Source organism: Apus apus, chromosome 13 (genome assembly GCF_020740795.1).
Source record: "Apus apus isolate bApuApu2 chromosome 13, bApuApu2.pri.cur, whole genome shotgun sequence".
In the NCBI taxonomy this organism is placed as follows: domain Eukaryota; kingdom Metazoa; phylum Chordata; class Aves; order Apodiformes; family Apodidae; genus Apus; species Apus apus.
The window spans coordinates 11,668,931-11,693,841 of record NC_067294.1 but is presented as its reverse complement, the minus strand read 5'-3'; the positions used below and the strand labels follow the sequence as shown (position 1 = coordinate 11,693,841).

At 41.7% G+C, this 24,911-nt stretch overlaps 3 protein-coding genes across 6 annotated transcripts; 2 read left to right on the top strand and 1 right to left on the bottom strand.

Annotated features, from left to right (window-relative positions):
- Positions 1-8,445: 8,445 nt before the first annotated feature.
- PTTG1 (PTTG1 regulator of sister chromatid separation, securin) lies at positions 8,446-12,319 on the bottom strand. 3 transcript variants are annotated; one of them, XM_051631512.1, is made up of 6 exons: positions 12,216-12,319; positions 11,351-11,498; positions 10,928-11,106; positions 9,959-10,052; positions 8,980-9,129; positions 8,446-8,594 (listed from the first exon to the last, which is right to left on the bottom strand). In XM_051631512.1, exons 2-6 carry the CDS (start codon positions 11,466-11,468, stop codon positions 8,506-8,508), a joined length of 630 nt encoding a protein of 209 aa, XP_051487472.1. In that variant the 5' UTR covers positions 11,469-11,498; positions 12,216-12,319; the 3' UTR covers positions 8,446-8,505. The 3 variants fall into 3 exon arrangements, with proteins under 3 accessions (XP_051487472.1, XP_051487474.1, XP_051487475.1); XM_051631514.1 differs by having other exon boundaries at positions 11,387-11,498; XM_051631515.1 differs by lacking the exon at positions 12,216-12,319 and having other exon boundaries at positions 11,346-11,376.
- Positions 12,113-12,880, top strand: LOC127390248 (translation initiation factor IF-2-like). Its single transcript, XM_051631562.1, has one exon. It carries the CDS (start codon positions 12,113-12,115, stop codon positions 12,878-12,880), a length of 768 nt encoding a protein of 255 aa, XP_051487522.1.
- SLU7 (SLU7 homolog, splicing factor) lies at positions 12,482-24,764 on the top strand. Of its 2 annotated transcripts, XM_051631503.1 has the most exons (16): positions 12,482-12,523; positions 12,975-13,151; positions 13,640-13,793; positions 14,009-14,089; positions 14,666-14,830; positions 16,301-16,366; positions 17,731-17,778; positions 18,262-18,393; positions 18,664-18,761; positions 20,183-20,250; positions 20,445-20,584; positions 21,457-21,618; positions 21,797-21,901; positions 22,101-22,175; positions 22,420-22,524; positions 23,521-24,764. In XM_051631503.1, exons 2-16 carry the CDS (start codon positions 12,988-12,990, stop codon positions 23,698-23,700), a joined length of 1,743 nt encoding a protein of 580 aa, XP_051487463.1. In that variant the 5' UTR covers positions 12,482-12,523; positions 12,975-12,987; the 3' UTR covers positions 23,701-24,764. The 2 variants fall into 2 exon arrangements, with proteins under 2 accessions (XP_051487463.1, XP_051487465.1); XM_051631505.1 differs by lacking the exons at positions 12,482-12,523; positions 17,731-17,778 and having other exon boundaries at positions 12,604-13,151.
- Positions 24,765-24,911: the final 147 nt, after the last annotated feature.

The window sequence follows — 24,911 nt, the reverse complement described above, 5'->3', positions numbered from 1 at the left end:
GTCAGTACAAAGGCTTGAGTTGTCCCTGCTCAGAGCAGAAATATGTACCATCTTCTGTTTCATCCCGAGATCTGGTTTACAGATCTTCAGCTAGGCTAATGCATTATACACTTCACAAGAACAAAGATTTCAGACACAAGACCACTCAATTTTAACACTCATGTTAAATATATATAAGAACAGTAATTAACACTGAAAATCAGATCCATTGACACCAAGATGGCAAAAAATCCCGAAGTTATGCATATATCTGAAAGTTGGATTTTGCTTTTCAGCAGCAGAAGAGACATGGTTGATAATAAAGTACCATGTTTGAGCTCTCAGATGCTGTCCTTGGTCAAGTTCGGGCACAGAGAAACAAACTTATCAATAAGGATGCTAAATGAATTTGCATGAATCACTGCACAGGAAGAGAGAAAGTCATATTTCATGCTGGGATCCAGCTGTATTTGAACTGCTCACTGGCACAACTTTTGAGATGCATCCTTGCTCCAGCAGCAGGTTTAATAACCTCTTTGTAAAAGACACTGCACTAAATTAGTCCATTCCCTGCTGACCCATACATCTTTGTTGGTTCTTTAAATAAAGATTATTTAAGTTCCATGGGTCTCAAAAGGGAGTTTCATTCTGTGCATGTGTCACAGCTGAATAACCCAGAGCAGAAAGTGGCTAAACTCAACCTTGGTCCCATGGTGAAAGAACCACATTCCTCAGTCTTTAGCACATCACCCAAGCAAAGCAGAAATGTGATCAGTTAAGCCTAAACATTTACACAGGCCTTTAGAAAGAAGACAGGACAGGTAGTCCACTTTGCTTTGTGAAACTAAAGTCTAAGGAGGAGTGTAGAGGGGTGGGAAACTTGTGCACAATGACTGATAAGGTGTGAGGCAAACAATATACTGTGCTCTGCTCTTGACAGCTGACATCAGTCAGGATGGTTATTATCATCTTAGCATCTCATCTGGAAAGTTTTGACTAACTGAATTTGGTTTTTTGACAGGAAGTCTATATCTTACCCTAATTCAGTGGCTGGAATTTCTTGAGGCAATATTTTGTTAGGTCAAACAATGTAACACTACAGCCCTGAGTACCGCACTATTAGAAACTGTGTGGTCATGCAGTGCTTCCTGAAGGCATTAAATCACACCTCAGATGCCAGTATCATCACCACCAGGTAGCTTCAGCTTCTCTGCTTTATTTATTGCTGTTCACTGTATTCTGTCTAAATAAAAAGGGCTGACTTTCTTCCTTCACTGGGGAGGAAAGCCCTCCCAGAAGGGAGAACCTCTCCCAAGCTAGTTAAAAATCCTTACAGCAATATAAAACATGCAGGCAGAGATAAATCAAGTCCTATATATAAAATATCTTCCACAAAAATATAGCCTTCAAAAAGCACAGTAAACAGTCAATTCTTGCATTATTTCATAAATCTTCCATCCCTGCTTATAGTATTTCTTTGTGACAGACAGTGAGATAATACTGTCAGTTATTAATTCCAAGAGGAGCTGGAGCTTGGTCCCACTGAAAACTACAGCAAAATCCACATTACTTTTGAAGAAACTGTCATTTCTCCCCTCAATACTGTTAAAAATAAACTTTCAGTTGGTTTCCCTGGAGAGGGGAGTTCTATAGGTAGTCTTCTATAATATAGCACCTTGTACAGATGTATGTATTACTTTTTACTATAGTGAATCTAGTTGTCAGGTTTCTTTAAGTTGAATTAAGATTTTATAAACTCTCCCACTGATTTCTGTCTCATTGTTCTAATACCCAATACAACTGACTCAAGAGATTGGGCTGACAAAGAAACCTAGGAAATACTTTAAAAATCCTGCACCTTCCATAGACCACTTTGCACACTTACAAAGGCTCTGCTCATACCACAAGCCAGGTAGAATTTGATCAGCTAATTCTTCCTTTGCTCTGTGATGGGCGTACAAATTGAGACACAGTGCTCCTACCTCTTGTGCAAGCAGCGAAGAGCTTCCTCAGGCATGCTTGGGTAGCAGAGTAGAGAGGGTTGGTAGAAACAGCCTTTCTGCATACCCCCGTGACCTGTGCAGCCTCCAGAGGCCAGAGAGCTCTGCTCACGGACAGGCCTTACAGAAGAGGGAGGAACATGTCAAGCCAGGAGAGCTGCAGCTGCCCTCCATGACACGTTTTTCTAAACTGGAAAGCATTCCCAGTAGGAAATGCCTACAGAGGCATCAACCTTCCCCCTCAGAGTCTGTTTGTTACACGAGTGCACATACATGCACACATTTCTTATCCTAAAGGAAGGATTTGGCTCCGCAGTTGCACAAAGGCCTCGGATGTCACCAGAACGGCCCACAGCCCCTACAGCTTTGCTCAGGGTCCCTCCCAACAGCCAGATGATCCGTCCTACTGTCTTAAAACCCTACCACAGTTGTTACCCTCCCGTTTATCACCCTCTTCGTTATTTTGCTGCGACAGGCTTTAACACCTGTGAAAGCAGGACAGAGAGAGCCAGGAAGCAGCAGCCAGGCCCCAGACCCCACAGCAGCGCCCGCGGGACACGCAGCGGCTCGGGGGTAAGAACCTGCCCCGTCAGCCAGCTCGAGGGAAAAGAAACGCTGCAAAGTAGTATCAGCGCAGCCCCATTTCTGTAACGAGCTTCGTAGGTGGCTTCACCAGATGGCTTGCAGTCAGAAGTGAGAGAGAACAGGAAGGTTTCACAGGAGTTAGCCAGGCAGGAAGTGAGTCAGCCCTGGGCAGGGGACAGCAAGCGGCAGCCCCTGCACCCGACACAGACATCCAGAGCCAGAGCGAGTGGGTCAGAGAGCACCAGCAGGGCAGGAACAGGGACTCTTCTCCACCAACCACCACCCCAAGGAGGGCAGATTTTACCCATGCAGAGGACTGTCTACTAACCAGCTCTCCTTCTCCTTGTAGAAGCATCGTAACCACCAACTTCAAAGCTCATCTTCCCCCTGCCCAGTCACACCAAAGCCTTCTGCACTGTTCTGCTCGGAAGAGGCAGCTCAGAAGAGTCTTATAGAGTAACTTGGCTAGGATTAGAATTTCTAGTCCTCCTCAAGTGTTTGAAATTCAAGCACTGGCCTCTCACACACTCAGATGAGTACACTGTGCTGTTGGAAATAGAAACACCAACACCTCCTCCTCGATTGCCCTCCTACTCTGCCCACGTCCCACATGAGAAGAAATTGCCCTGAAGAACATCACCTCAGCCTCCCCAGAACAAGGAGGCCAAGGAACACCTTAGCAGGGTTTAGGCATAAATGAGACTCTAGCTTCTTGCCTAGAAACAGATGCTTATCAGCGAATCCATCTGGAAAAAACAGAAGAGCCATAAGCCTTCAGTGCTACCACAGCTCAGCAGCATTGTGGCAGAAGTTCTGAGGATCTGTATTTTGGGGATAGGTACAAAAGAGGTCAGTCCTTTAGTAGGTGTACCTTCATGCACACAAATTACATATAAGAATAGAACGTGGTTTGTGAAGTCACACAGCTTTGAAAATTATACTCTAGATATTTGACAGTATTACTCATCATACAAAAATGTTGCATTCCCACTCATGGTACCAGGAAATAAGGCTCAGCCCTTAAGCCTGGAAAGTCACACAAGCACCAAACCCCAAGACTGGTAACAAATTCTCATCAGCTTTTGTAGGTTCCTAAATAGGGCAAAAGAGTTAAAGAATTAGCTGTTCCACAGTAGTGCATCAGTTCCTAAGATGCTAGCCTCTGTTTCAAGCATACTCTTGAAGTTATTAGGAGAACAAATTATTTTTTCCTCTCTGTATTAATCAGAAAAATAGGATGCTATTTCCACTTGAAAAAAAATAAAATCTAGAGGACAGACAGAACTGGCTGACTTCATGTGCTAAAAAAAGGCCCTTGTCTCTCTGCTTCTTCTGAAAATAATCTTCTGTACAGCAGCAAACCACCGTAGAAAGATTACAGTCACACCATGGTCACATGCACCAGGTTGGGGAACCAGGACACAACTGAAGTAGAATATGAGCTTCCTTGAGGCAACTAGATTTCAATGCAAAGCACTTCCAGAGCCTTCCTAGTTTCAAAAGACACTCAGAATAAGGCGTGGGAAGATGGGCACAGAAGAGCAAAACAATTCAGAGGAAGGTTTACTAACACTGAAAAAAGCTATTAAGAACTTCTTATCTAACAAAAAAGGCTGGGGCAAGACTGGGTAGAAGGTAAAAGGCAAAATCCAGTACTTGGTTGCAACTTGCAAGTTTTGAACATCTTCCAGTGGAATAATTATTCTTAGAAAAGTGCTGTGCTGTTTGAATCAATTTCCCAGAGGAATGTCTCCATTTCATTTTGATCCCCCCCATGCCCTTTGACAGGTCAGCACACTTCTGGAACCAGAGGACATTGCATTTACAAAACTTAAGTTTCATTCCTAAGTTTTGCAGAGTAAAATTTTGTAAGTCAGCCTTGAATTAGAACTCATGTCTTCATGAGAACAGGACACTGACAATTTAAAATAAAGTATTTATAAGCTCCTTCACAAAATCCAGGAGATGAAACAGTAGGCTCTACTCCAAGCAAAGAATCATGCAGCTGCTAGAAAGAGCTCTCAAGGGTTGTGTATTTTTTAGGGAGGAAGGTGGTGGGCAAGGACTAAGCAATACCTAAACAGCCTTAGAAGACAACTGCATGGACAAAGTTTTCAAGATGAAAAGAGGATCAGAACAAAGATAGTCACTCGCTCTTTGCTGCTGGATATGTTTAGATGAACAGAACTCTGTACATTCCCTGGAAATAAACAGAATCCATCAGAGAATCACAGCTTATTTCTCCTGCTTGGAGCTTCCACAAGCAGCTGGAACAGAGAACCCCAATTCTGGCTAATCAGAGTTTTAAAAGGAGTTTGCATTAAATGTAAAACCCTCAACTAATAAATTCCAGCAGCACCTTGTATTTGATTAAGAAACAAGATGATAGATCAGCTAAACATAGTTTGATTCCTAAAACTACAGCAGTTTTGCTCACCTGGTTTACAGAAAACTGAAGCCAAACAATAACCAAGTCAAGCTTTGTTTTGTTGTGGTTTGGTTTTTTTCCTTGTTCCAAAACTGAATCATGGAGGCTTTGTAGAACCTGTGCTGGACCAACAGCCAAAGAAAATACTCCTGTTGAGGAAACAGTTCCACTGGAATGTTATATCCCCCACTGGGGACATCCCAGCAGAGGGTGTTTGTGCCTGCTGAGATCTGCTGCATGCCACAGCCCATCCCTCTTGAGCTAGATGATTCACCAGCACATGGAACAGCTGTATTATCAGTGCCTCACAGAAATATTCAGTGCTGCTCTTCAGATCCCAGCAGGGACCTGCTCACCACACAGGCTTCTCATACTTGCCCAGCTGCTTCTAAAGTTGGCCATGTTATTCACCCCACAGGCTGGAAAACTGCACATTGCTCTGGAGAGCAGTAAGGTCCTGCAGGGCCCTGCCATTGGGATTTCCCTGCAACAGTCCCAGGGACATTCCTTGCTGCAGAGACATTTGTTTTGTGTTTCTGTGGATAGCTGGGAGTTTACCAGAGAAGGAAGAGCAGGATGACTTGTGCTTCATGTCCCCAGGAACTCAGCTCCCCTATGCCCCCACTAAGGAGCTCATCTGCCCTTCCTCTTTTGAGGTGCACACTCACACCAAAGCAGGGAAAAAAAAAACCAAACACCATGAAATACCATCCTGGCATTCTTCATAATCTGCCTGCAAGAAAATACACAGTAGGGCCATTTTGTAACTTTTCCCTCTAATTTTGTAGATCATTCCAACACAAGAGGCCCACCATGCTTTTAATTTCTCCCAAACTGCAGTTAGAAGCAAGTTTATCAAAGCTTTGCAAAGTTATATGCAAAAACACATACTTGCAGTCAGATTCTATCCAACTAGTTACTAAATGCATACCATGTGTATAAACTGTATATAAACCTTATTCTAAACATGTTGACCCACCCAGTGCCAGGTGTCTCCTGGAGTACAGGAAATGCCACTTTGGGGATAGAGGGACACTATAGAATTTCTATACAATACTTTGGCAACACTGATAAAGCTACAGTGAAACTGAAAGTTACTAGATCCATGGCTTTGCTAACCCTAGAGAGACCAATTGCCTCCAGGCTTCTCATTTCTGTTCTTTTTAAACAGAAGATAAAATACACTGGCCAATACACTGTTCCCTGCAGTTCCAGGGTAAAGGCCCACTGAATTCCTGAGTGCTGTTATCCTCCATTTCACAGTAATGAAGCAATGAAGCCCAGGACAGATGCCTGCACTGTGCATGATGTACCAAAAGCAAACATCACACCACAGCTGTCAGGTTGCAGGAATGAGAAGCCCTAATCCAGGCTGTTACCACGCTGCCACCCGCTGCCACCACGCTGCAAATAGGATGAATTACCTGATGGGCACTGAAGTAATTTTGCACAGCCTGCCAAGAGATTATTTTTATACAAATCTCCAGGTTCTCCTTACAGAAACTCAGGAAAGGACTTCAAGTGAGTCTCACAGCCAGAATACCATCAAGACACCTTTGCAGAGTGATAGCCAATTAAAACAGTACCTGCTCTGTGTGCTTGGATACAATCCAGATTTTCCAGTCATGGTACACAGCTACACTGCTCTGTTAAGGCTTGACAAGCCATCAAGCATCCATTTTCATCACACCTACACATTTAAAATCCCGGATAGATCTTTGCAGGAAGTGTAAACTGACCAAGTAGTAAATCAAAACATTACAAGCAGTTTTAAAAAGGACTTCTGCTGTGCAGGGTAGTGCTTAGACACCACGTTGAACTCAATGGCAACTACTCCTGACAAAACCCTAACAGAAAATAAAACGTTTTAAGTGCAAAAAGCTGTGTGTCTCAACACCAGTTAGGGAAGTAGATTTTTAAAGCCACCAGTAGAAGGCAGTGTTACTGCTTAACTGAGATGGCCCCAAGCAGTGCAAAATTCTCAGCCACCAGGCCCCATGTCATAGCACTCCATGGGCTGACCCCAGGTGGTTTTGCAGCTCTGAGGCCAAGAAAGTTGACATTTTCTAAATAGGAAAACGCTTTTGTGACTGGGACCTCCTCGAGTGCAGGCAGGAAGCTCAATCCACAGCTTTGGTCTCATGAAAGTCACAGGAATGTGCATTTCTCTTTAACCCCAGCCAGCTGAGTTGAAAAGTACATAAAATGGGGACAATAAAAGCCCGCTGAAACAAACAGATATTTCTGATTAATATTGACAAAATAAAGCCTTGTAAAAGCAAAAACATGCACCTGCATTAACCAGAAATCCCAATGAAAACAAAAAGGCCCAGATGAGGTACACTACTGTAGGAAAAAAATATTCCATCACCTAAAATTTGGTGCCAGGAATTAGCATCTAACCAAAATCAAAGTTAACTTCATCATCCATCTACCTCAGAGACATTCTCTCTGGGTTTTGTCATGGATGCATCTGAAATTGGGCATTAGCATTTATCTTTAATCTTTTAAACCAAAAGTATCATGGCCAGCATTTTAAAAGCTAACCAATCCTGAAACACTAGATATTATTAGTCATAGTAGTAACATAAAGAAAACTAATTTTTGCATTGTGTTGCTGCATAGATTTATATCCTCTACCCAAGATTCCTAGCAACACTATTATGGCCCAGATGAGCTACATGATGAAACATACCCTTTTTGATCTCAACTGTTTACAGAAAATCTTGAAAACCTTGCTTGCTTCTTACTCAGACCTCACTTTGACTTGTGTTGCTTGCCAGCAGCCATAAGAGACAGTATTTGTAGAGTAACAGATGAAACACCAAAAAAAGGATCCTACAGAAAATGCTCCTCTGCATGGCAAATGCTGACCACCTTCTATAACTGATTTGTCTTAGGTGATGAAGAACTGGAGTTGAGGCCATTACAATGCAAAATGAACAACTGTTGAGCCTGGGTGCTTATAACTTGAAGAATGAGGTTTCACCAGCCTTCCCTCAGAGCACAGACAGTACCAAGCAGCAAAAGCCACAGTGCTGTCCATGAAAACAAGAAGTCCACAGCTCCATAAGAATCCAACATACCACCTTAGACAAGCACCCTGAAGAGAAACAAGTTCAAGAAAAAAATTGCCAGAAGAGTACCAGGTCTAATACTTACACTAGATATTAGAATAGTTTTAAACCCTTGCATGTTTAGTGGATAAAGGATAAAGTTACATAAACAGCAAAGTCAGAAGAGAATCTTAACATGATCATGGTGTCTCATCAGCAGGTACTAACTCCTGGATATGGTTCACAACAGTGAACTATAGTCTTGCTTAGAAGCCTTACTTTAACTACTCTTTAGTAGGCTCTACTTTAACTGCTTGTCAAATAGCCTCCTTTTCAAAGTGTTACCTTACTATCTACATCTCAGGCCTACTGGAAATACACAAGTCCAGTATTATACAGTTGAGATTAGCCTTTATTAAAAAACAGAACTACATTAAATTTAAACTCAATGGAAGCTTCAGAATACACATTCAGGGTCATAATTGGGAGGTGGCATGTCAATGATCTCATCCAGGGTAGCAAGGAAGTCTGTTGATTGTAGCAAGTCTGCAAGTTAGAAATAGAGCAAATCAGTTTCTTATTAAATGCAGAATTTATACTCTAACATAAGCTAACTCCCTGGGGATTAGCATAAGCCTCATGAACAACTAAAGGAAATATTGTGTGATTGCATAAGTCAGATCCACCTAACTGATTAGTTAGCAACGCATTGCAAAAGATTGCTAAGCAACATGACCTAGAGCACCAGCTGAACTAGTAGGGTTGACCAGTTAAATTCAGCTTGACTAGACAGCAAAAGCTGTTTGATACTAGCATGCTATGCTGGCAGGTAGGAGAGCAGAGGCAGCTCCCTTCTGCAGCCAGCTAGCTCCCCTCCCAAACCACTGATGAGCACTGCAGGCACTGAAACTCATTATAAGTTTCCACTTACTAGACTCCCATGAAATCTCTTCAATCTTCATGGGTGAAGGAACCATGTTCACATATCTGTCATATGTCCTTCCTAATACCATGAGGGGAACACCACGCAGGTTGATATTGCTCACTTTGTCCTCTTCAGGAAGATCAAAACTCTCAAAGGCTGTTTGAGAAAGATAGTGTAGTTAATTATCAGTAGTCCGGGAAACTGCAAATTCTATTAGATAAAATGACATGGCAGCAGATCCAAAACAATACAATCCAACAGTCCCCTTTTAAGGGGTATTTATTGGCAGCTACACCTTAGCTGTCCATAAAACCCCTTACAAGGACACTTATCATAAGAGCAGAGTACATAACTGCTAATGTAAAGCAGAAGCTTTTTGTATAGTGATCAGGAAGAAGTTATCAAGTCAACTTGATCAAGCACAGCATTTATATTTCACCAACCCTGAAACAGTCCTTGGTACAGTAGTTTTTGCACACTCACTTCCACATTAACTGGATTGTTTACAGACACACCTTGAAGGACTGAGACAGCACAGCCATTGCAGAGATTCTAAAACAGCTTTAGAAGTTTTGTCTTCAACTCTTACATTCTACAGCAATAGGAGACTCTTCAGTTACGAATTACCACCTTGGCATACACTTAAGAGAAATCTACTCTAAGTACCACTAAAGTATTCTTTTGAATACTTGGCTACTAGTTACCATTTAATGAATTAAGAGGCTATAGGATGGTTATTTGGAACTAGTTTCCTGCCACCATGGTAATGGACTCAAAATGCTACATATCTGGAGCACAGCTACACCAGTTAGAAATACTTAAAGAAGAAGGAAATGGCATTTCAGAAGTAGCAAGCAGCCTTATGTTCTAGGTCAGGCTCCAGAGAAATGCAAGACTGGCTTGTCTGCCACCATATCTTGGCCTAAGTCTTACAATAAATTAACACTCATGAAAGCCTGATATTCATGACACCAATAGTTCTTACTTCGAGGATCATAAGAAAACATGTTTTCTATTTCTGGCCAGTCTTCTTCAGCCACTGCATCACAGCTTTCTAATCCAGCAGTCTTTTCAGTTATCTTAAAAAGAGAAAGGCACATTATTTGAGTTACTGTAGTAACTTTCCTGTGACAAAAGCCCTACAGACAAGAGCAGCTGTCATGCAGTTCTCAATTATACCTGAGTTCTAAATACCTTCAACACAAATCAGCTGGAGATGGGCAAACTCTTCAGTTGAGTGTATATAGTGCAATGCTGCATACAGTGGCAACAAATCACTGCACTAGAACATTCATGTTCATAACACTGAACTCCTGATACTAAACATGTGACCAAGGCATTAACTCAGGCTGTTTTCACTGAAGACACTCGTTTGCCATTAGGTTCCCCCAGGCTGTGACACTACCTGTGCCAATGTAGGAGCACTGGTTCTGGCCAGGGTAGAGTCACTTTTCTTTCCAGTAGCTCACATAATGCTACATTTTTATTCATTACTGAAACAGTACTGGTAACACAGCTGTTTCAGCTATTGCTGAGCAGTGGTTACACAGCATCAAGGCCTTTTCTCACAAACCCACCAGTGAGGAGGCTAGGAGTGCACCAGAACTTGTGAGAGGACACAGCTGGGACAGCTTACCCCAACTGACCAAAGGAATATTCCAGACCATGTGACAACATGCCAAGCAATGAAAACATGGGCAAGTTTGCCAGGGCTGCCATTGCTCAGACTGACAAGGCATCAGTCAGCTGGGGGCAAGCAATTGGTTTTCATTTTCTTTGAGATTTTTATTTATTCAGTTATCTTACTCTCAACCCATGAGTTCTCTTACTTTTACCCTTCCAGATTCCTCCCCCATCCCACCCAGGGGTTAGTGAGCTAGCAGCTGCATGGTACTTAACTGCCTGCCAGGGTTATGCCACAACAGCAGGTAAACTATGCCTGTGTCATACTCACTTTCTTTGCAGAGCAAGGCTGATTTTTCTCTCTTATCTTTTCCATCTTGCTTGTGACTCCTTCAGTTCTATTCACATTTCCAAGAGCCTTTCTGACAGAGCAAGGCATGGCTGAAGGTGTACTGATTGTCTTTTTAGGAAGAGGAGTGTTAACTTGCATTCTTTCAGATAAGGCTTTTGCTGGGGAGCAGGGAGAAGAAAAAAGCAAACTAGCACCATATGAAGCCTAAAGCTTGCTTCAATAAGTGCATGTTCTGAGAGACTGGATGTCAAAAATTATTTACAATTATAAGACCTTTCTATGACAAAAGCACAGATCTATGTTCTTTTTAATAAAAATTTATGAACTTAGCAGAATTGTTAAGTAGATATAATAAGACTATTACTGTTCAAAACAGTGAATAACAAAGTTTATGCACTTCACTTGAGCTCCTAATGCCTTCAGGCAGCATATACACACAGGATCCTGAAGGGAGTCTCATCTGATTCTTAGTAGCACCAACTTCACCATTCTCCTGATCAATAAAGACTAGTGTTGCCATCTTCAGGTTGAAGAGACCACTCTGGAAAGTCTATACAGAAAAAAAAGAAAACATTCTTGTCACCTCTTCCACCACAGCAGTTTTTAAACTAATCAACATTAAAGACAACACAGTGCCCCATGTACTGATCTCTAGAGGAGAGGGGACAAACCCCTACTTTACACCATTTCATAGTCGTTTATCTACAGACCCTGGTGTTTGAAAGCATAATTAGTACACATTAGGCTCATGGTCCCAAGGGAGCTCATGTGTGTTCAGGAAAGCAGCAAGATCTCACTAGCAAACTTACACAGAAGGATCTAACACCCTTGAATCGCTTTATCACTTATTTGTGGCGTTTAACTGTTTCCTCAGCACTAGAAAAGCACACCAGCTCCAAGCTTCGCAACCCAGCCCTCAGCTTGACCTGCAGCACTTGAACAGCCAGAGGTAACACAAACTGCTTTACCAGCAGCAGCTCTCACCAGACAAAGACACTGTCAGAGGACACGCACCGGGAGAGATCACCTCAGTTTTACAGCCCCACCCGAGACAACAGACCAGAGCCCTCCCTTGCGCTAAGAGGAGGCAGGCAGCTCCCAGCCGGAGCTGTCATACAGGCGGGAAAGTGATTCCTTACTCAGGAAAAGCTGCTTTTAATGGGTATGGCTGGAAGCCAAAAGCCTATGCACGAAGTCCAAGCGAGACTAAACACAACCGGCCCACGGCCGGGCCCTCCCCTCCCCGGCACCCTCACCCAGGACCTACCAGCAGCTCGCAGCGCTAAGGCACGACACCAGCACCCGAGGAGAAGGAGGAGGCCGGGCGGGCTGCGGGCCGCGCCAGAGCAGAGCGCCCCAGAGCTCCCGCCGAGCAGACCCCGGCCCCGCCGCCACCAGCTTTTAAACCGCCCCCGCGCCGCCCATTGGCTGCTTCGACCGACGCTCCGCAGCCGATTGGCCCAGCGCGCGTTACCACGGCGACGGCGTGCCCCGCCCCCCCGCCCCCACCGGAGCGTCACAGGGCGGAGCTCGAGCGGCCGCGGTGCATTGTGGGGCGGCGGTGCGGCCTGGCCGGTAAACAGGGCGGGGGGGCCGGGTTGGGGGGTCCGGGGGTGGCTGGTTCGGGGGGTCCGGAGGTGGCTGGTTCGGGGTCCGGGAGGGACGCCTGAGCAGCCGCTTTGGGCCCCGAAGGCCGCTCTGCACTCGGGTCCTGCCGGGCCGGGCCGGGCCCTGCGGCCCCGGGCCCAGGTTCGCGCCGTGCGGGCCCTTCCGGCTGCCCCGGCCTGTCCGGGGGCTCAGCCCCTCGCTGAGTCCCTGTCCCCCTCTTGGCGGCCTGGGGAGGCCCGACCGTGCGTTGCCGTGCGGAGCTGCTGCGGTTCGTCCCCATCCTGCTGCGTATCGGCTGGAGACACACACGTCAAGAACGCATAACCCGGCGTTTCTGATCTAGCTGAACGGTGCAAACCACGTAGAAGAGCTGCGCTGTCAAGTGGTGTTGACCTGTAATACTTTTTGTCTGTCGCAGGGGAAGAAACAAAATGGCCTCGGGGGCGGTGGTGAACGCCCCTCCTGCGGGGGGATCGAACGATGTGAGCCTGGAGGAACCCAAGAAGATGACAAGGGAAGACTGGAGGAAGAAGAAGGAATTAGAAGAACAAAGAAAACTAGGAAATGCACCTGCTGAAGTGGATGAAGAAGGAAAGTAAGTTTTATTAAAGCTGTGGTTATTCTAAAGCTACTGGCTAAAAATGCCTTTTTCCTGTTGTGACTACAGAAAAATCATGAGGGTGATTCATGATTTCGTTGTAGAAGTCAGTAGTTGAACTCTGTGAACTTGCTCTTAACATTCCAGTCATTCTTAGAAAATGGGTCTTTTCCAAAAAATTGCCAGTTCAGTGTTTTAAGCACCAGGATTAACTGATGGTGCTGCTAAAAGGTCCCATCTAGGTGACTACTTAGAAGTGGTATTTTAAAAGTGACCAAAACATAGTTCTGAGGAACTTGAGTGCTTACCTTAATTGTTCCCTCCCTCTTGCTCTTCTGCAAGTCTCATTGCTTCTGAGAAAATAAATGTTACTATTTTTTTTTGCCAAGTTGTTACTGTTCATGTTACTCAGTATTCCTGTTCTAGGCCAAGTGGTTTCGTGTTTTCCTGAGGGCCGTGTATTTATCACACATCCTCTTTTACAGAGATATCAATCCTCATATTCCTCAGTACATATCCTCAGTGCCATGGTACATAGATCCTTCTAAAAGACCAACACTAAAGCATCAGAGGCCTCAGCCAGAGAAGCAGAAGCAGTATAGCTCCTCTGGAGACTGGTACAAACGAGGAGTCCAAGAGGTATGCAAAGGGGCTTTGTCATCAGATAAAGGTAACATCTGGCCACGGGTCTGGGCAGGAGCTGGGAATTCTGTGGTTATATCAAAACAGGTGTTTTGGGGGTGGGTAGACCACACAGATGTTAGTTGTATTGAAGAGATGAATTAGTTCCTGGGGATGTGTGTGTGTGGATCTTGCCACGAGCTTGTTCAACAGTGTCTTTCTGTGCTGCTCAGCATGCGGTGGCAACCAGGTACCGCAAGGGAGCCTGCGAGAACTGTGGTGCCCTGACACACAAGAAGAAGGACTGCATGGAGGTAAACGTGGCTGCTCTTGATGTTTCAATGGCTTGAAAACAATGTGAATTCTCATCTCAGTGGAGAACAGCCAGCTAGAGAGAAAGTAAAAATGACCGGGTTTGGAAAAGCTATTTTGGAGAAGGGTTACTAGTGTTGAAAGGCGGCTTGGAAATTTCTTGGAAGACATTGTTATGTGGGGAAAATGAAGGGAAAAATGTTAGTGTTCAGGGCTTTGCTCATTAATTCAGTTTGTGAGAAGTGCTGCAGTGATAGATGAAAATGTTTAGCTCTTCATGTTAATTTGCTTTAACTGAAGTGCTGCTGTGCCTTTCTGTTTCATGTCAGCTAGAAGCCAGCCCTGGACACTGGGTTTTAGTTGTAGAAGAAAGAGTTAGAAATTAATGGGGTTTGATGTCAGTTGCACTACTTTAAAATACATAAATTAACTACTTGCATTTATTTACAACTCAGAGGCTTATGGTGCTGAATTTACTTGGCTTTACAGATTAGACTGATGCTGTTTTTGTAGAGATATCTGAGTGAATAATGTGTTTTAGTCTAATGGACAGATCCAACCATTTCTTTTCCTTTCAGAGACCTAGGAAAGTTGGAGCAAAATACACAGGCATGAATATTGCACCAGATGAACATGTGCAGCCTCAGCTGATGTTTGATTATGATGGAAAGAGGGATCGTTGGAATGGTTATAACCCAGAAGAGCATATGAAGATTGTAGAGGAGTATTCCAAAGTTGATTTGGTATGTAGATGCTTTGGTTTACTAGGAAAAGGTTTAGTGTTTGGCTTGGCTGGGAGGAGGATCTTTTGTTATGTGCACTGTTCATGTTAGACCTTGGGCTGGATTCATAATAGAGCAGACTTTGCTTAAACTGAAAATTCAGATCAGAACTGGCAGCTGGGTGTGGATCTGCTCAACAAATGAAGTGTCTCTCCAGTTTGCTCACTTTCTAGTAAACAAGCCTTAGAATTTATTACCCAAGTTGCAGATTGAATTACAGGTAAGACAGGAACTTATTATCTGGCTGTATCAGAGCAAATAAATCTCTTATTTTGTAACCTATTTCAAGTTATTTTACTTATTAATCCATTTTGTTACCATGATGGAGTAGGGGAATTTTTGTACCTGTGTGCAGATCAGCACCTTGCTGTTGCAGGTAGCTTTCTGTTTGGACATGTGGACACTATTAACTTTTCAGCAGAAAAATAACATAGTTCATTACCTTGGTTGGATGTTGGCTACCTGTTCCAAAAGGTAGTTTGCCTTTAGTTAGTTAGGTGCCCAACTAACTCTTGGTTGCCGAGTCCTCATTATTTTCCTATAGTGTGTTGGAAAGCTAATGCTAAATGTGATCTAATCAGTGTGTATAAATGTCTAACAGGACTGTTTATGGGCAGAGTCTTCTCGGTAGTATGTAGCGACAGGACAAGAAGCAGTGGGCACAAACTGAGACACAACAAATTCTGTTTAATCTTAAGAAAGAAGTGTTGTGCTGTAAGGGTGGACAGACAGTGGAGCAGCTTGCCCAATGGGTCTGGGCAGTGTCCATTATTGGAGGTAACCAAAACCTGCCTGGACACAGTCCTGAGCAACCTCTTGTAGGTGAGATGGCCTTGAGCAGGGGCATCGTCCCTGGCAGTCTCCAGAAGTACCTCCAGTATCAACTGTTCCATGATGTCAAACACATGAAAAAATCCCTACATGCTGCCTTAACATATCACTTTAGATGCTACTTTGTGCTTCCTGCATGAACCATAAATGCTTGCAGCATCTGTCATGAAGTACCCTAAGCTCTGAAGTTCCTAACTGGATTATGAGGACACAATAATAAAACATGTTCTTAAACACTATTGAACTAAGACAGGCTATTTCTTCCTTAAATTAGGCTGCACATAATAATGGTAGAGCTGCATAAGCTCTAGTAAACTTTTATTTAGCAGTAGAATATAAAATAGTAAAATGGTTAGTCTAGATACAGCTACCTTTCCTAGAGAATCAAAAAACCACTGCAGTAAAGCAAAGGAGTAGAGGAGAGCACCCCTAGACTGCTGATTTTTTCACAAGCACCCAGAGAATTAAAACCCCAATTTTTTTTGTAATAAGAAATGCATTTTAAATGACAGCAGTCAGATGAGATGCTTATGACTATTATTACTACACAGTTGCTCTTAAAAGGAAATACTAAACCAAATGCATTTTGCTGATGCACAGGCCAAACGTACACTGAAAGCCCAGAAGCTGCAGGAGGAGTTGGCATCAGGAAAGCTGGAGCAAGTGGTAAGTAAACTAAACCCTGATTTTTAGGCTGAATAAAATGCAGCAGGTTATTTCTGATATATGATGCTTTTATTCTCTATACCAGGTTTGCTATTGGGTTTTAGTCCCTTCAGTAATTTAAGATTTTCCAAGCCCCAGCATATTCTGTGTCACAGTCAAGAAATCTAAGCAGTTCCTTTCAAATGAAAATTGCTTTGTTTTCTTCCTATAGACAAAAAATCTGGGTAATTCTTGCTAAAATCAATTACATGGAATTTTGGGTCAGAAAAACTTTATTTCCATGTGGTAGTTTTGTTGATGTACTGAAGTGCTTTTCTGTGTTTAAAGATTGTTACATCTGACTCATGTTGAGATACTTCTTATGTGACTGGATTGTTCCAGTAATGCTTTGTGTAAATTGGAATAGGAAGGTATTTTCTTACCTTAGAACCAAACTGATTTCTTCAGTCATTGTTGTGACTGTTGCACTGTCTCTAGTTATTTGAAGGCTGATTGTATGTATTGTCCTCTGCCTTGCAACTCTGCAGTTTGTGTCTTTCCCTGACTTCTACAAGCTCCTCTTAGAACAGACAATGCTTTTGATAATCTTTGATATCAAATTTTAACCTTAAAGGCATTTCTGCTAATATTCAGAGTTTATAAAAGGGGTGAAAATAGAGACTGCTTCCAGTCAAAAGCAGGGGGTTTTTAATCAACATGGTAATTAAAAAAAAACCCACCAAGCAAACGACGACCAACAGTTGAGCCTCCATCTTCTAGAGGTTGTCACCTCGCCCTGTGGCACTAGGTGGCAGAGCGAACTTCAGCTCCAAACCAGCACAAACTGAAGTGTGCCGACCTTCGCGGCAGAAGACATTATTTCTCTACTTGATGCCTGTTTTCACAAGACAAAAATCGTTGGCTTCCTTACAGCTATTCCTTACAAAATGGAGCTGTAAGAAGAGAAGTGTAGTGGAAACCTAAGAGCTATCTCTGATGGAGAGGGCCAAGACTGATTTGCATAGTCAGTGCTGGCTGATTTGCTTGTCAGTCTTCATGCTATGAAATAGTCTAGTCTAAACCACTAGTGTACAAAGGCACAGCAAGCTCCAATAAACAGTGACAGTTCTAGAATTTGCTGTTCTTGCAGAGGCTTGGAAATGTAGTTGGGGATACAGCGAAAAGGTCTCCAACACATCTGTAATAGAGACACTTACAAGCTCTTTCCTAGAACATTACAAAGGAGTTTGTGCATTTTGTGCCACAAGTAAATTGTATTTTGCACCCAGTGTTGAGCTCTGCTTTAAATGCTTTTTATATCTCTGCCATCTCTCCTCTCTCTACTATCTTGTCTTCTCTGCTGATGTGCTCTTTGTTTGCTGCAGAACTCCCCAAGACACCAGTGGGGAGAAGAGGAACCAAATTCACAGACAGTAAGATGATTACCCACTGCATTACCATGGGCAAGAAAAAGGACCTGCAGTTAATGGAACAGCAAAACAAGGGTGGCATAGGGGTTTGAATGTTGGGTTTGTTCTTTCTGGCAGAGGTGGTATTTCATAGAGGGGGTTTTGGTTTTGTTTTAATTCCTGAGTATGGTCAGACCTTAGAGATGGAAGCAAATAAGTTTTTTATGTGGGATATATTTTGCCTAAGATAACTGTTCTCTTAATACCATTATAGTTATAGTTTTGTAACTATTTCCATATGAGGAAGTGGAAATGCTTTAACAAGAGTATTTCTGAAGATTGTTGACTGCTAGATTAGCAGGAGGGCACACTTCAGCTCAGTAAATGGTGCCAGCTTTTAGCTGCAGGGATTGCAGACTTTTTAATGAAACCACCAAAATGAGACTCTTGTACTTGTCTCTAGACCGAATGTTCTCTTTTATTGAGAAGTTTCCAATCTCTCCTCAGGAACGGGATCATAACAGTGAAGATGAAGATGAAGATAAATATGCAGATGACATTGATATGCCTGGGCAGAACTTTGACTCTAAAAGACGCATCACAGTTCGAAATTTACGTATTCGGGAAGATATCGCGAAAGTGAGTAAGGAATTCTTTAGAGATGGCTCTTCTGTGTTCAGGAGAGGGAATTTTTAAAAAATGTACACTTTGATAATTAATGAATTTGCTCAGGGGTCTTGGGGCTTGGAGGTTAAGGTCTGTTCTCAGTTCTGTTCCTGCTCACGTTATGACTTCATCAAGGTCATCCTTTTACACAGATAAAATTTTTAAAACTGCCTAGGCTGGGGATCGGATACAGGAGTAACTTCATTTCTTTGAAGTGTCATAAATGTTGTTTTCTTTCCCTAGTACTTGAGGAATCTAGATCCAAACTCTGCTTATTATGATCCCAAAACAAGAGCAATGAGAGAGAACCCATATGCCAACACAGGCAAGAATCCAGATGAGTAAGTTAAAACGTGGTTATGCTTGTGCATCCAATGAAGCTCTGCTAAAAATGAGATTATTAGTTTTGTATTTTCTCATATTTGTATGTCCTTTTACCAATTAATCCCTAGTCAGTTATGGATAGAAGCAGTAGTAAACACGGAAAAAAATGTTTAATTTAGCAGCAGTTTTTAATTTAGTATATAAAAGTGGTATTTTATTACTGCTGGCCTTTTAACTTTAGGGATATGTGGACCACCATTTAGTGTAATGAACTGTACAAAGATCAGAAAGCTGCTATATCTAAGAGGTGATACCTGTGAACAATAATTATGTTTATTTAAAGTATTTCAGTAACTAAATCTTAAACTTCATTGCTTGTTTGTTGGGAGGCATTCAGGACTGGAGACTAGCATGGAGCATCCGTGGTACCTAACTAGATCTTTCACTTAGGAGCAAGATTTCCCCATATATTAATGGAGTCTGCATAGAAAGGGTCTGAAAGCTTTGGCATTGTCTAGATTGACAACTTAATTAAAGAATGCCATGGGCTGGCTTTTTGGCTGTCTCACTTAAAACCCGAGTGAAGCACTTGAGCTGTGACCCTGCCTTGACCTGTGTGGTGCTGTGGACGTACAGGGTAGCCAGGCTGTGAGTGGAAGCATTTCTTCAGAGTACAGTAATTGGATTAGCTCACTGCTGGAATAGAATGGCAGTGGCTAAATGCTAACAAATAATGCTCTTTCCACCTCTCCTTGCCCCCAGCCAGAATAATGCCAGCAAATTCTTTTTTTTAGATGCAGTTACTTTCACTTGTCTCTAGAGCCATAATCTGACCTTTGGTGAATCTGTATTTCTGCCACAGCTTTGCAAACTGTAAATTTTTCAGAGTGGCTTTGGGGAAATGAGAAAAGTGGGAATTTGGTTGTCAACATAATTTGATTTTCAACCAGTGTTTCCTATAGTCATTGTGAATCTTTTCAAGGGGTATCCAAAAGGTAACTGAGAGCAGTAAAGCTATTACCAGACTTCAACTCAGTAAAATACACTGAGTTTGGGTGTGAGAAGATTCACAAATCCAAAAGCTGAGAATCTTAATGCTAGAATGTATCATCTACCATTCCTGCATATTTGTTGTGCAGTTAGATCCAATCTTGACTCGTGGTGCTTGGTATCCTAGAGTGAGCTCCAGGTCTGTGTTGTAAAATCTCTCCATGGAGACATAGGCATCAAGTGTTCTGAGTTCCTGTATCACACTTACGTGACTCTGGGAAGCCTGGACGTTTATTTCGTGTATTGAGTTGAATGCTCCTTCCTATCCCTCTTCTTAACTCTCAGGGAACAAAGGAGAATTTTTACTTTCCTGTTGATGTTCTATGGTTGTATTTAAAAGGAAATTACATTATTTGAATGGTAAGAATCACACTGTTCTCTTCTGCAGAGTTGGTTACGCAGGTGACAACTTTGTTCGCTACACTGGAGATACCATTTCAATGGCACAGACTCAATGTAAGTGGGTTTTTATTTGTTTGTTTTATTTTAAGGAAATGGACTTAGAGGACTTGACTATGCTTCTTTCTTGCAAAAGATAAATCTTTTTAGGTGGAGGCTGTCTTTCAAATTGCTAAAGCATTAAAGATGATAATTTGAATGTGGATGTCAGTTTTAGAATAAATACTGAGTGAAACCTCTTGTGTGCACAGTGTTTGCTTGGGAGGCTTATGACAAAGGCTCTGAAGTTCATCTTCAAGCAGATCCTACAAAGTTAGAGCTACTTTATAAATCCTTCAAAGTGAAAAAAGAAGATTTCAAGGCACAGCAGAAAGAAAGCATCCTAGAGAAGGTAACGGACATTTGGTTTTACTTAACAAGAATTCTGTTTAGTTTGGCAACTGGGGAACAAATAAGATTCCTAATGCTACATGAAAATGCATCAGCTGATCTCAGCAGCATAGATTTATAAAAAGATTTTTACATCTGTACACACTATCTCATTGCTTGGATTAATTACATTATTTAAAACAGGAACCTTTGAACATCTGCTGGTTCCCTGCTCATGGCAGGGGAGTTGGAACTTGATGATCTTTAAGGTCCCTTCCAACCTTAATGATTCTATGATTCTATTTCTTTGGGTTACTGGATTGTAGATAATTTTTTTAAATAATACAAGTGGTTGAAAAAATTATTCTACTGTTTAAAAGTGGTATCTTTTGTCAAATACCTAAGTAACTGTCTCCCATAACTATTTTTAAACTTTCTTCTTAAATGTGAAAAGCAGAATTTTCAGACTTAAATTTTGGGTGCAGTCTTCTAGAAAAATACTTCTTTTATATCTTGCAACTGGTTTCTTGGACAACTGAGAAAGAATGAAATAGCCCATTTAGGTTCTAACCTTGTCAACATTTAAGTTTGGAGTGGGACAGGAAGTACAGCTCTGGTTATACCTGAGCCTTTTGGTTTGGTGTGAAAAGTTTTCCTGCTTTGAGTGAGGAATATCACTGTTGTAATAATTAAAAATAAACACAACAAAAAAACACCACCATGGCTGTAGGAGGAAATGCATTTCTCTCAACTATTTACTAAAGATGAAACTGTCTCCGTGCACTTCTTTTGTGCCTTCTTCAGAAGGTTCTGACATTATTGAAATGCTCAACTACAAAGAAGGTGGGATTTTTTTTTTTCAAAACTAGTTTGTTGTTTCTATTTGTATTTTAGTATGGAGGTCAAGAACATTTGGATGCCCCACCAGCTGAACTGCTTTTAGCTCAAACAGAAGATTACGTCGAGTACTCTAGGCATGGAACAGTCATCAAAGGACAAGAGAAAGCTATTGCTTGCTCTAAATATGAAGAGGATGTAAAGATCAACAACCACACAGTGAGTCCTCGCTGTACCCATAAGGCTAATGCAAAATTACAAAAGTGTTTATCATCACTTTCCCTTCTGGATTGTTTGAATAATGTACTTACCAGGATATAACCTCAGGAATAACTTGCAGCCTGCCTTTTACAGAGTATGATTATGGACATAACTGCTGTGGTGTCCTCTCTTGCAGTGCATTTGGGGTTCCTACTGGAAAGAAGGCAGGTGGGGTTACAGGTGCTGCCACTCCTTTGTCAAGTACTCATACTGTACAGGAGAAGCTGGGAAAGAAATTGCTGTAAGTATTGTCTTTTGTAGACACTTGGAAAGAGGTAAAAAGCATTCATCTTCATACCGAAGTTTTAGAATGTTTTGCCCTTTTTTTTTTTTCTAGTTTATGGTGGAAGTTTTTTTGGGGGGGTTGTTTGGGTTTTTTTGTCCTTCCCCTTTCAAATGTGCTTGATAAATGGCTGCCCTTCCTCTTGTTTACTGTATAGAATACTGAAGCAAGCTTACTGGAAGAGCAACCCACAGAGGAAGAACTCATGACAAAACCCAAAACACTGATGGAGGTAGGTTGTTTCCCTTGCTCAGGAAGGCAGGTATTTCCCCTCAGCATTTTAAGAGATGGAAAGATCTGTATAACTAGAAAATTATGCAAGTCATAATAAGTATGAAAATTATTAAACATTATGAACTTCTCTATCAAAAACTAAACTCTCAAATAGAATTAATAGATGCTGGGGACTTAATGACCTGAACATTACTAATGTTTGCAAGTTGAATCTTAACAATAACTGGTTTTCCACCCTACAGATCCATCAAGAGAAACAGAAAGAAAAGAAAAAGAAGAAGCACAAGAAGAGCTCAAATTCGGATAGTGAGGGTGAAGAGAAAAAGAAGCAAGAAAAACTTAAAAAGGTGCAGTATAGTCTTCAGTGGTTTTGTGGCATAAAGAACTTGAAATATGTTTTACAACAATGTCAGTTTTAGTAAGCCTGTAATACAGTTCTTGTGGCATTCTTGGGGATGTTCTTTGATGCTAATTTTGAGCTAAAGCAAATTTAAAATGCTGTTAGGTGTTCTAAAGTACATTCCCTCTTTCTCAGGCAAACATGCAATAAATACTTAGTTTTGAAAGACTTAGTTTAGATGATTTAGAACACTTCCTGTCTATTACAGCCTATTACAGCTGTAGATCTATAAAAGACATTGCAGAACACGGTGATTGGGGTATTGAATTAAGATGGAGAGATCAAAGGCACTGTCAAAGCTTAACTTAGCACTTTTTCTCTCAGACTGGAACCCAGCCTCACAGTTGATACAGTAAATCCATCCACCAAACTATCTCCTGACTGCTGCTGAACAGCCCTTCCACAAGCACAGCAGCCTGGGTATTCAGAGTGTGAAATTTAGCTATGGTTAACCAAAGCACTGTACAAAGGCAACTTCTTCTCAAGAGCAAGAAGGAGCAACAGTAGCAGTTTGAGGAATGTGATAGCATGGATTTTAAAAAGCACATTTTAAAAATGCTCTCTGAGGGAGAGGAAAATACCCAAAAAACCAACCCAGACCCCAAAGATCACATACTTGCTTATCTGCTTCTGTACTTGCTGGATCAGAATTATATTTTAGGGAAAAGCAAGGAGTTTCTTACTTGTTTTTGGCAACAGCAAAGAGATTTAAGTATCTTCTTTGCTAAATACCATTTTACCCTCATTTTATGTTAAACACTAAAAAATGAACATGAAGTGAAGTGTGCCATAGGTGGGCCAGACAGACAGATGTGCATTGCTTATCCCACCATTCTGCCTGGTGCTTCTTCATTGCACTGGAATCTAATACACATTTTCATTGGGTTTTTTTGCTTAACATCCATTGTAGCTGGTTTGGGTTTTTTCTTTGCTTTCATTTCAGGCATTAAATGCTGAAGAGGCTCGTCTTCTCCATGTCCAAGAGATCATGCAGTTAGATGAGAGGAAGAGACCATACAACAGCCTGTATGAAACCAAAGAGCCAACAGAAGAGGAAATGGAAGCCTATAGGATGAAACGCCAGAGGCCCGATGATCCCATGGCCTCTTTTCTTGGACAGTAGCCGTGATGAAAATCATTCCAACACCCAAGACTTTTTTTTCATACTTGTTTACAACACTGTAGACACTTGCTTAACTTCCATGTGTCTTATTGAAGTTCCAGAAACAGGAGAGATCTTTTTTTGTACCAAAGAAGTTGGTGAAAACTTCTTTCAAAAGACATAAGCAGTCCAGTACTTTGAGCAAGTTTTTATGTGTGTGCATTTATACATATACAGTCACAAATATACACACATATATAAAATGGTATGTATGAAGTCCTTACACCTGCTCTGTAAATTCTTTCTTGGAAGATACAAGATCTGATGCTAACTGCAATTCTAGGTTCCTTTGGCCAACTACTAATATATGCATAAAGTCACGGTGCGTTCAGTAAAACTGACTACTCAGAAGAAATTGTCAGCAGGTGTCAATACAGAACAAAAATTATTGCAAAAAATTGAGCAGTTTCTTGATCACTTTGTATTACGGATTTTGGAAATGTAAAAATTGGTTGATTTTGTACAGTTTTGGTTAAATTGATATAAAGGTCTTAAATGCTGTCTAGTGTTTGATGAAGGAGAAGCTGACTGTAGAGCTTTTAAATGCTAATTTTGTTTCTGCAGATCTTAATGTATAAATTTCAGTTGCAAAGATCTGAGTTGTTTGGTTTTCTGTTTGATAACATCACTCAACTTTGTAACTTCTAGAAGCCTGTTACATGGTGCAATACCAAGAGTCAGACTCTAATACCTTGTGATAGTGTGAAGCAGCATTTGCTTTGTATTTGGCAACATTGGTCCTTACACTGGGAGTTTTCCTCTTTAAAAGTTGAAGAAATAGGTGAAAAACCTTACAGCATGACTTGAGTTGGGAGGCTTGAGAATTATTCCTGTTACAGCTTAAACTGACACCAAACATGGCTTTTATAACTGTATTTAATGTGGTTATATTAATAGTAGGACAAGGAAGACTCCATAATCCTGGCTTTTCTTAAAATTCAGAACCTGGTTACAGTTTCCCCTTTTGCAAACATTAAGGAATGTAAAAGTTGCTGGATGAATATTAAATAGTATTTATACCTGTACCATGTACCTGTCATTTCCACCTGTAAGGCTAGTTTGCTTTTTATATTAGACTTTTTCCCCAAGTCTGCTTCCCCTTTATTTTTGTTACAGAAATACTAATTCTAAATGCAGACTTTGTTAGATTTAAGCATGACTGTGACTTATTT

Coding starts and splice junctions, on each gene's coding strand:
- SLU7 (XM_051631503.1), top strand. CDS start 12,988: ATGGCCTCGGGGGCGGTGGTGAACGCCCCTCCTGCGGGGGGATCGAAC. Junction 14,090..14,665: donor AGAAGAAGGACTGCATGGAG/GTAAACGTGGCT, acceptor TTTTCCTTTCAG/AGACCTAGGAAAGTTGGAGC. Junction 18,762..20,182: donor ACAGGCAAGAATCCAGATGA/GTAAGTTAAAAC, acceptor TCTCTTCTGCAG/AGTTGGTTACGCAGGTGACA.
- PTTG1 (XM_051631512.1), bottom strand. CDS start 11,468: ATGGCAACACTAGTCTTTATTGATCAGGAGAATGGTGAAGTTGGTGCT. Junction 9,130..9,958: donor GTTTTCTTATGATCCTCGAA/GTAAGAACTATT, acceptor TTTCTCAAACAG/CCTTTGAGAGTTTTGATCTT. Junction 8,595..8,979: donor AGAGATTTCATGGGAGTCTA/GTAAGTGGAAAC, acceptor TCTAACTTGCAG/ACTTGCTACAATCAACAGAC.
- LOC127390248 (XM_051631562.1), top strand. CDS start 12,113: ATGGCTGGAAGCCAAAAGCCTATGCACGAAGTCCAAGCGAGACTAAAC.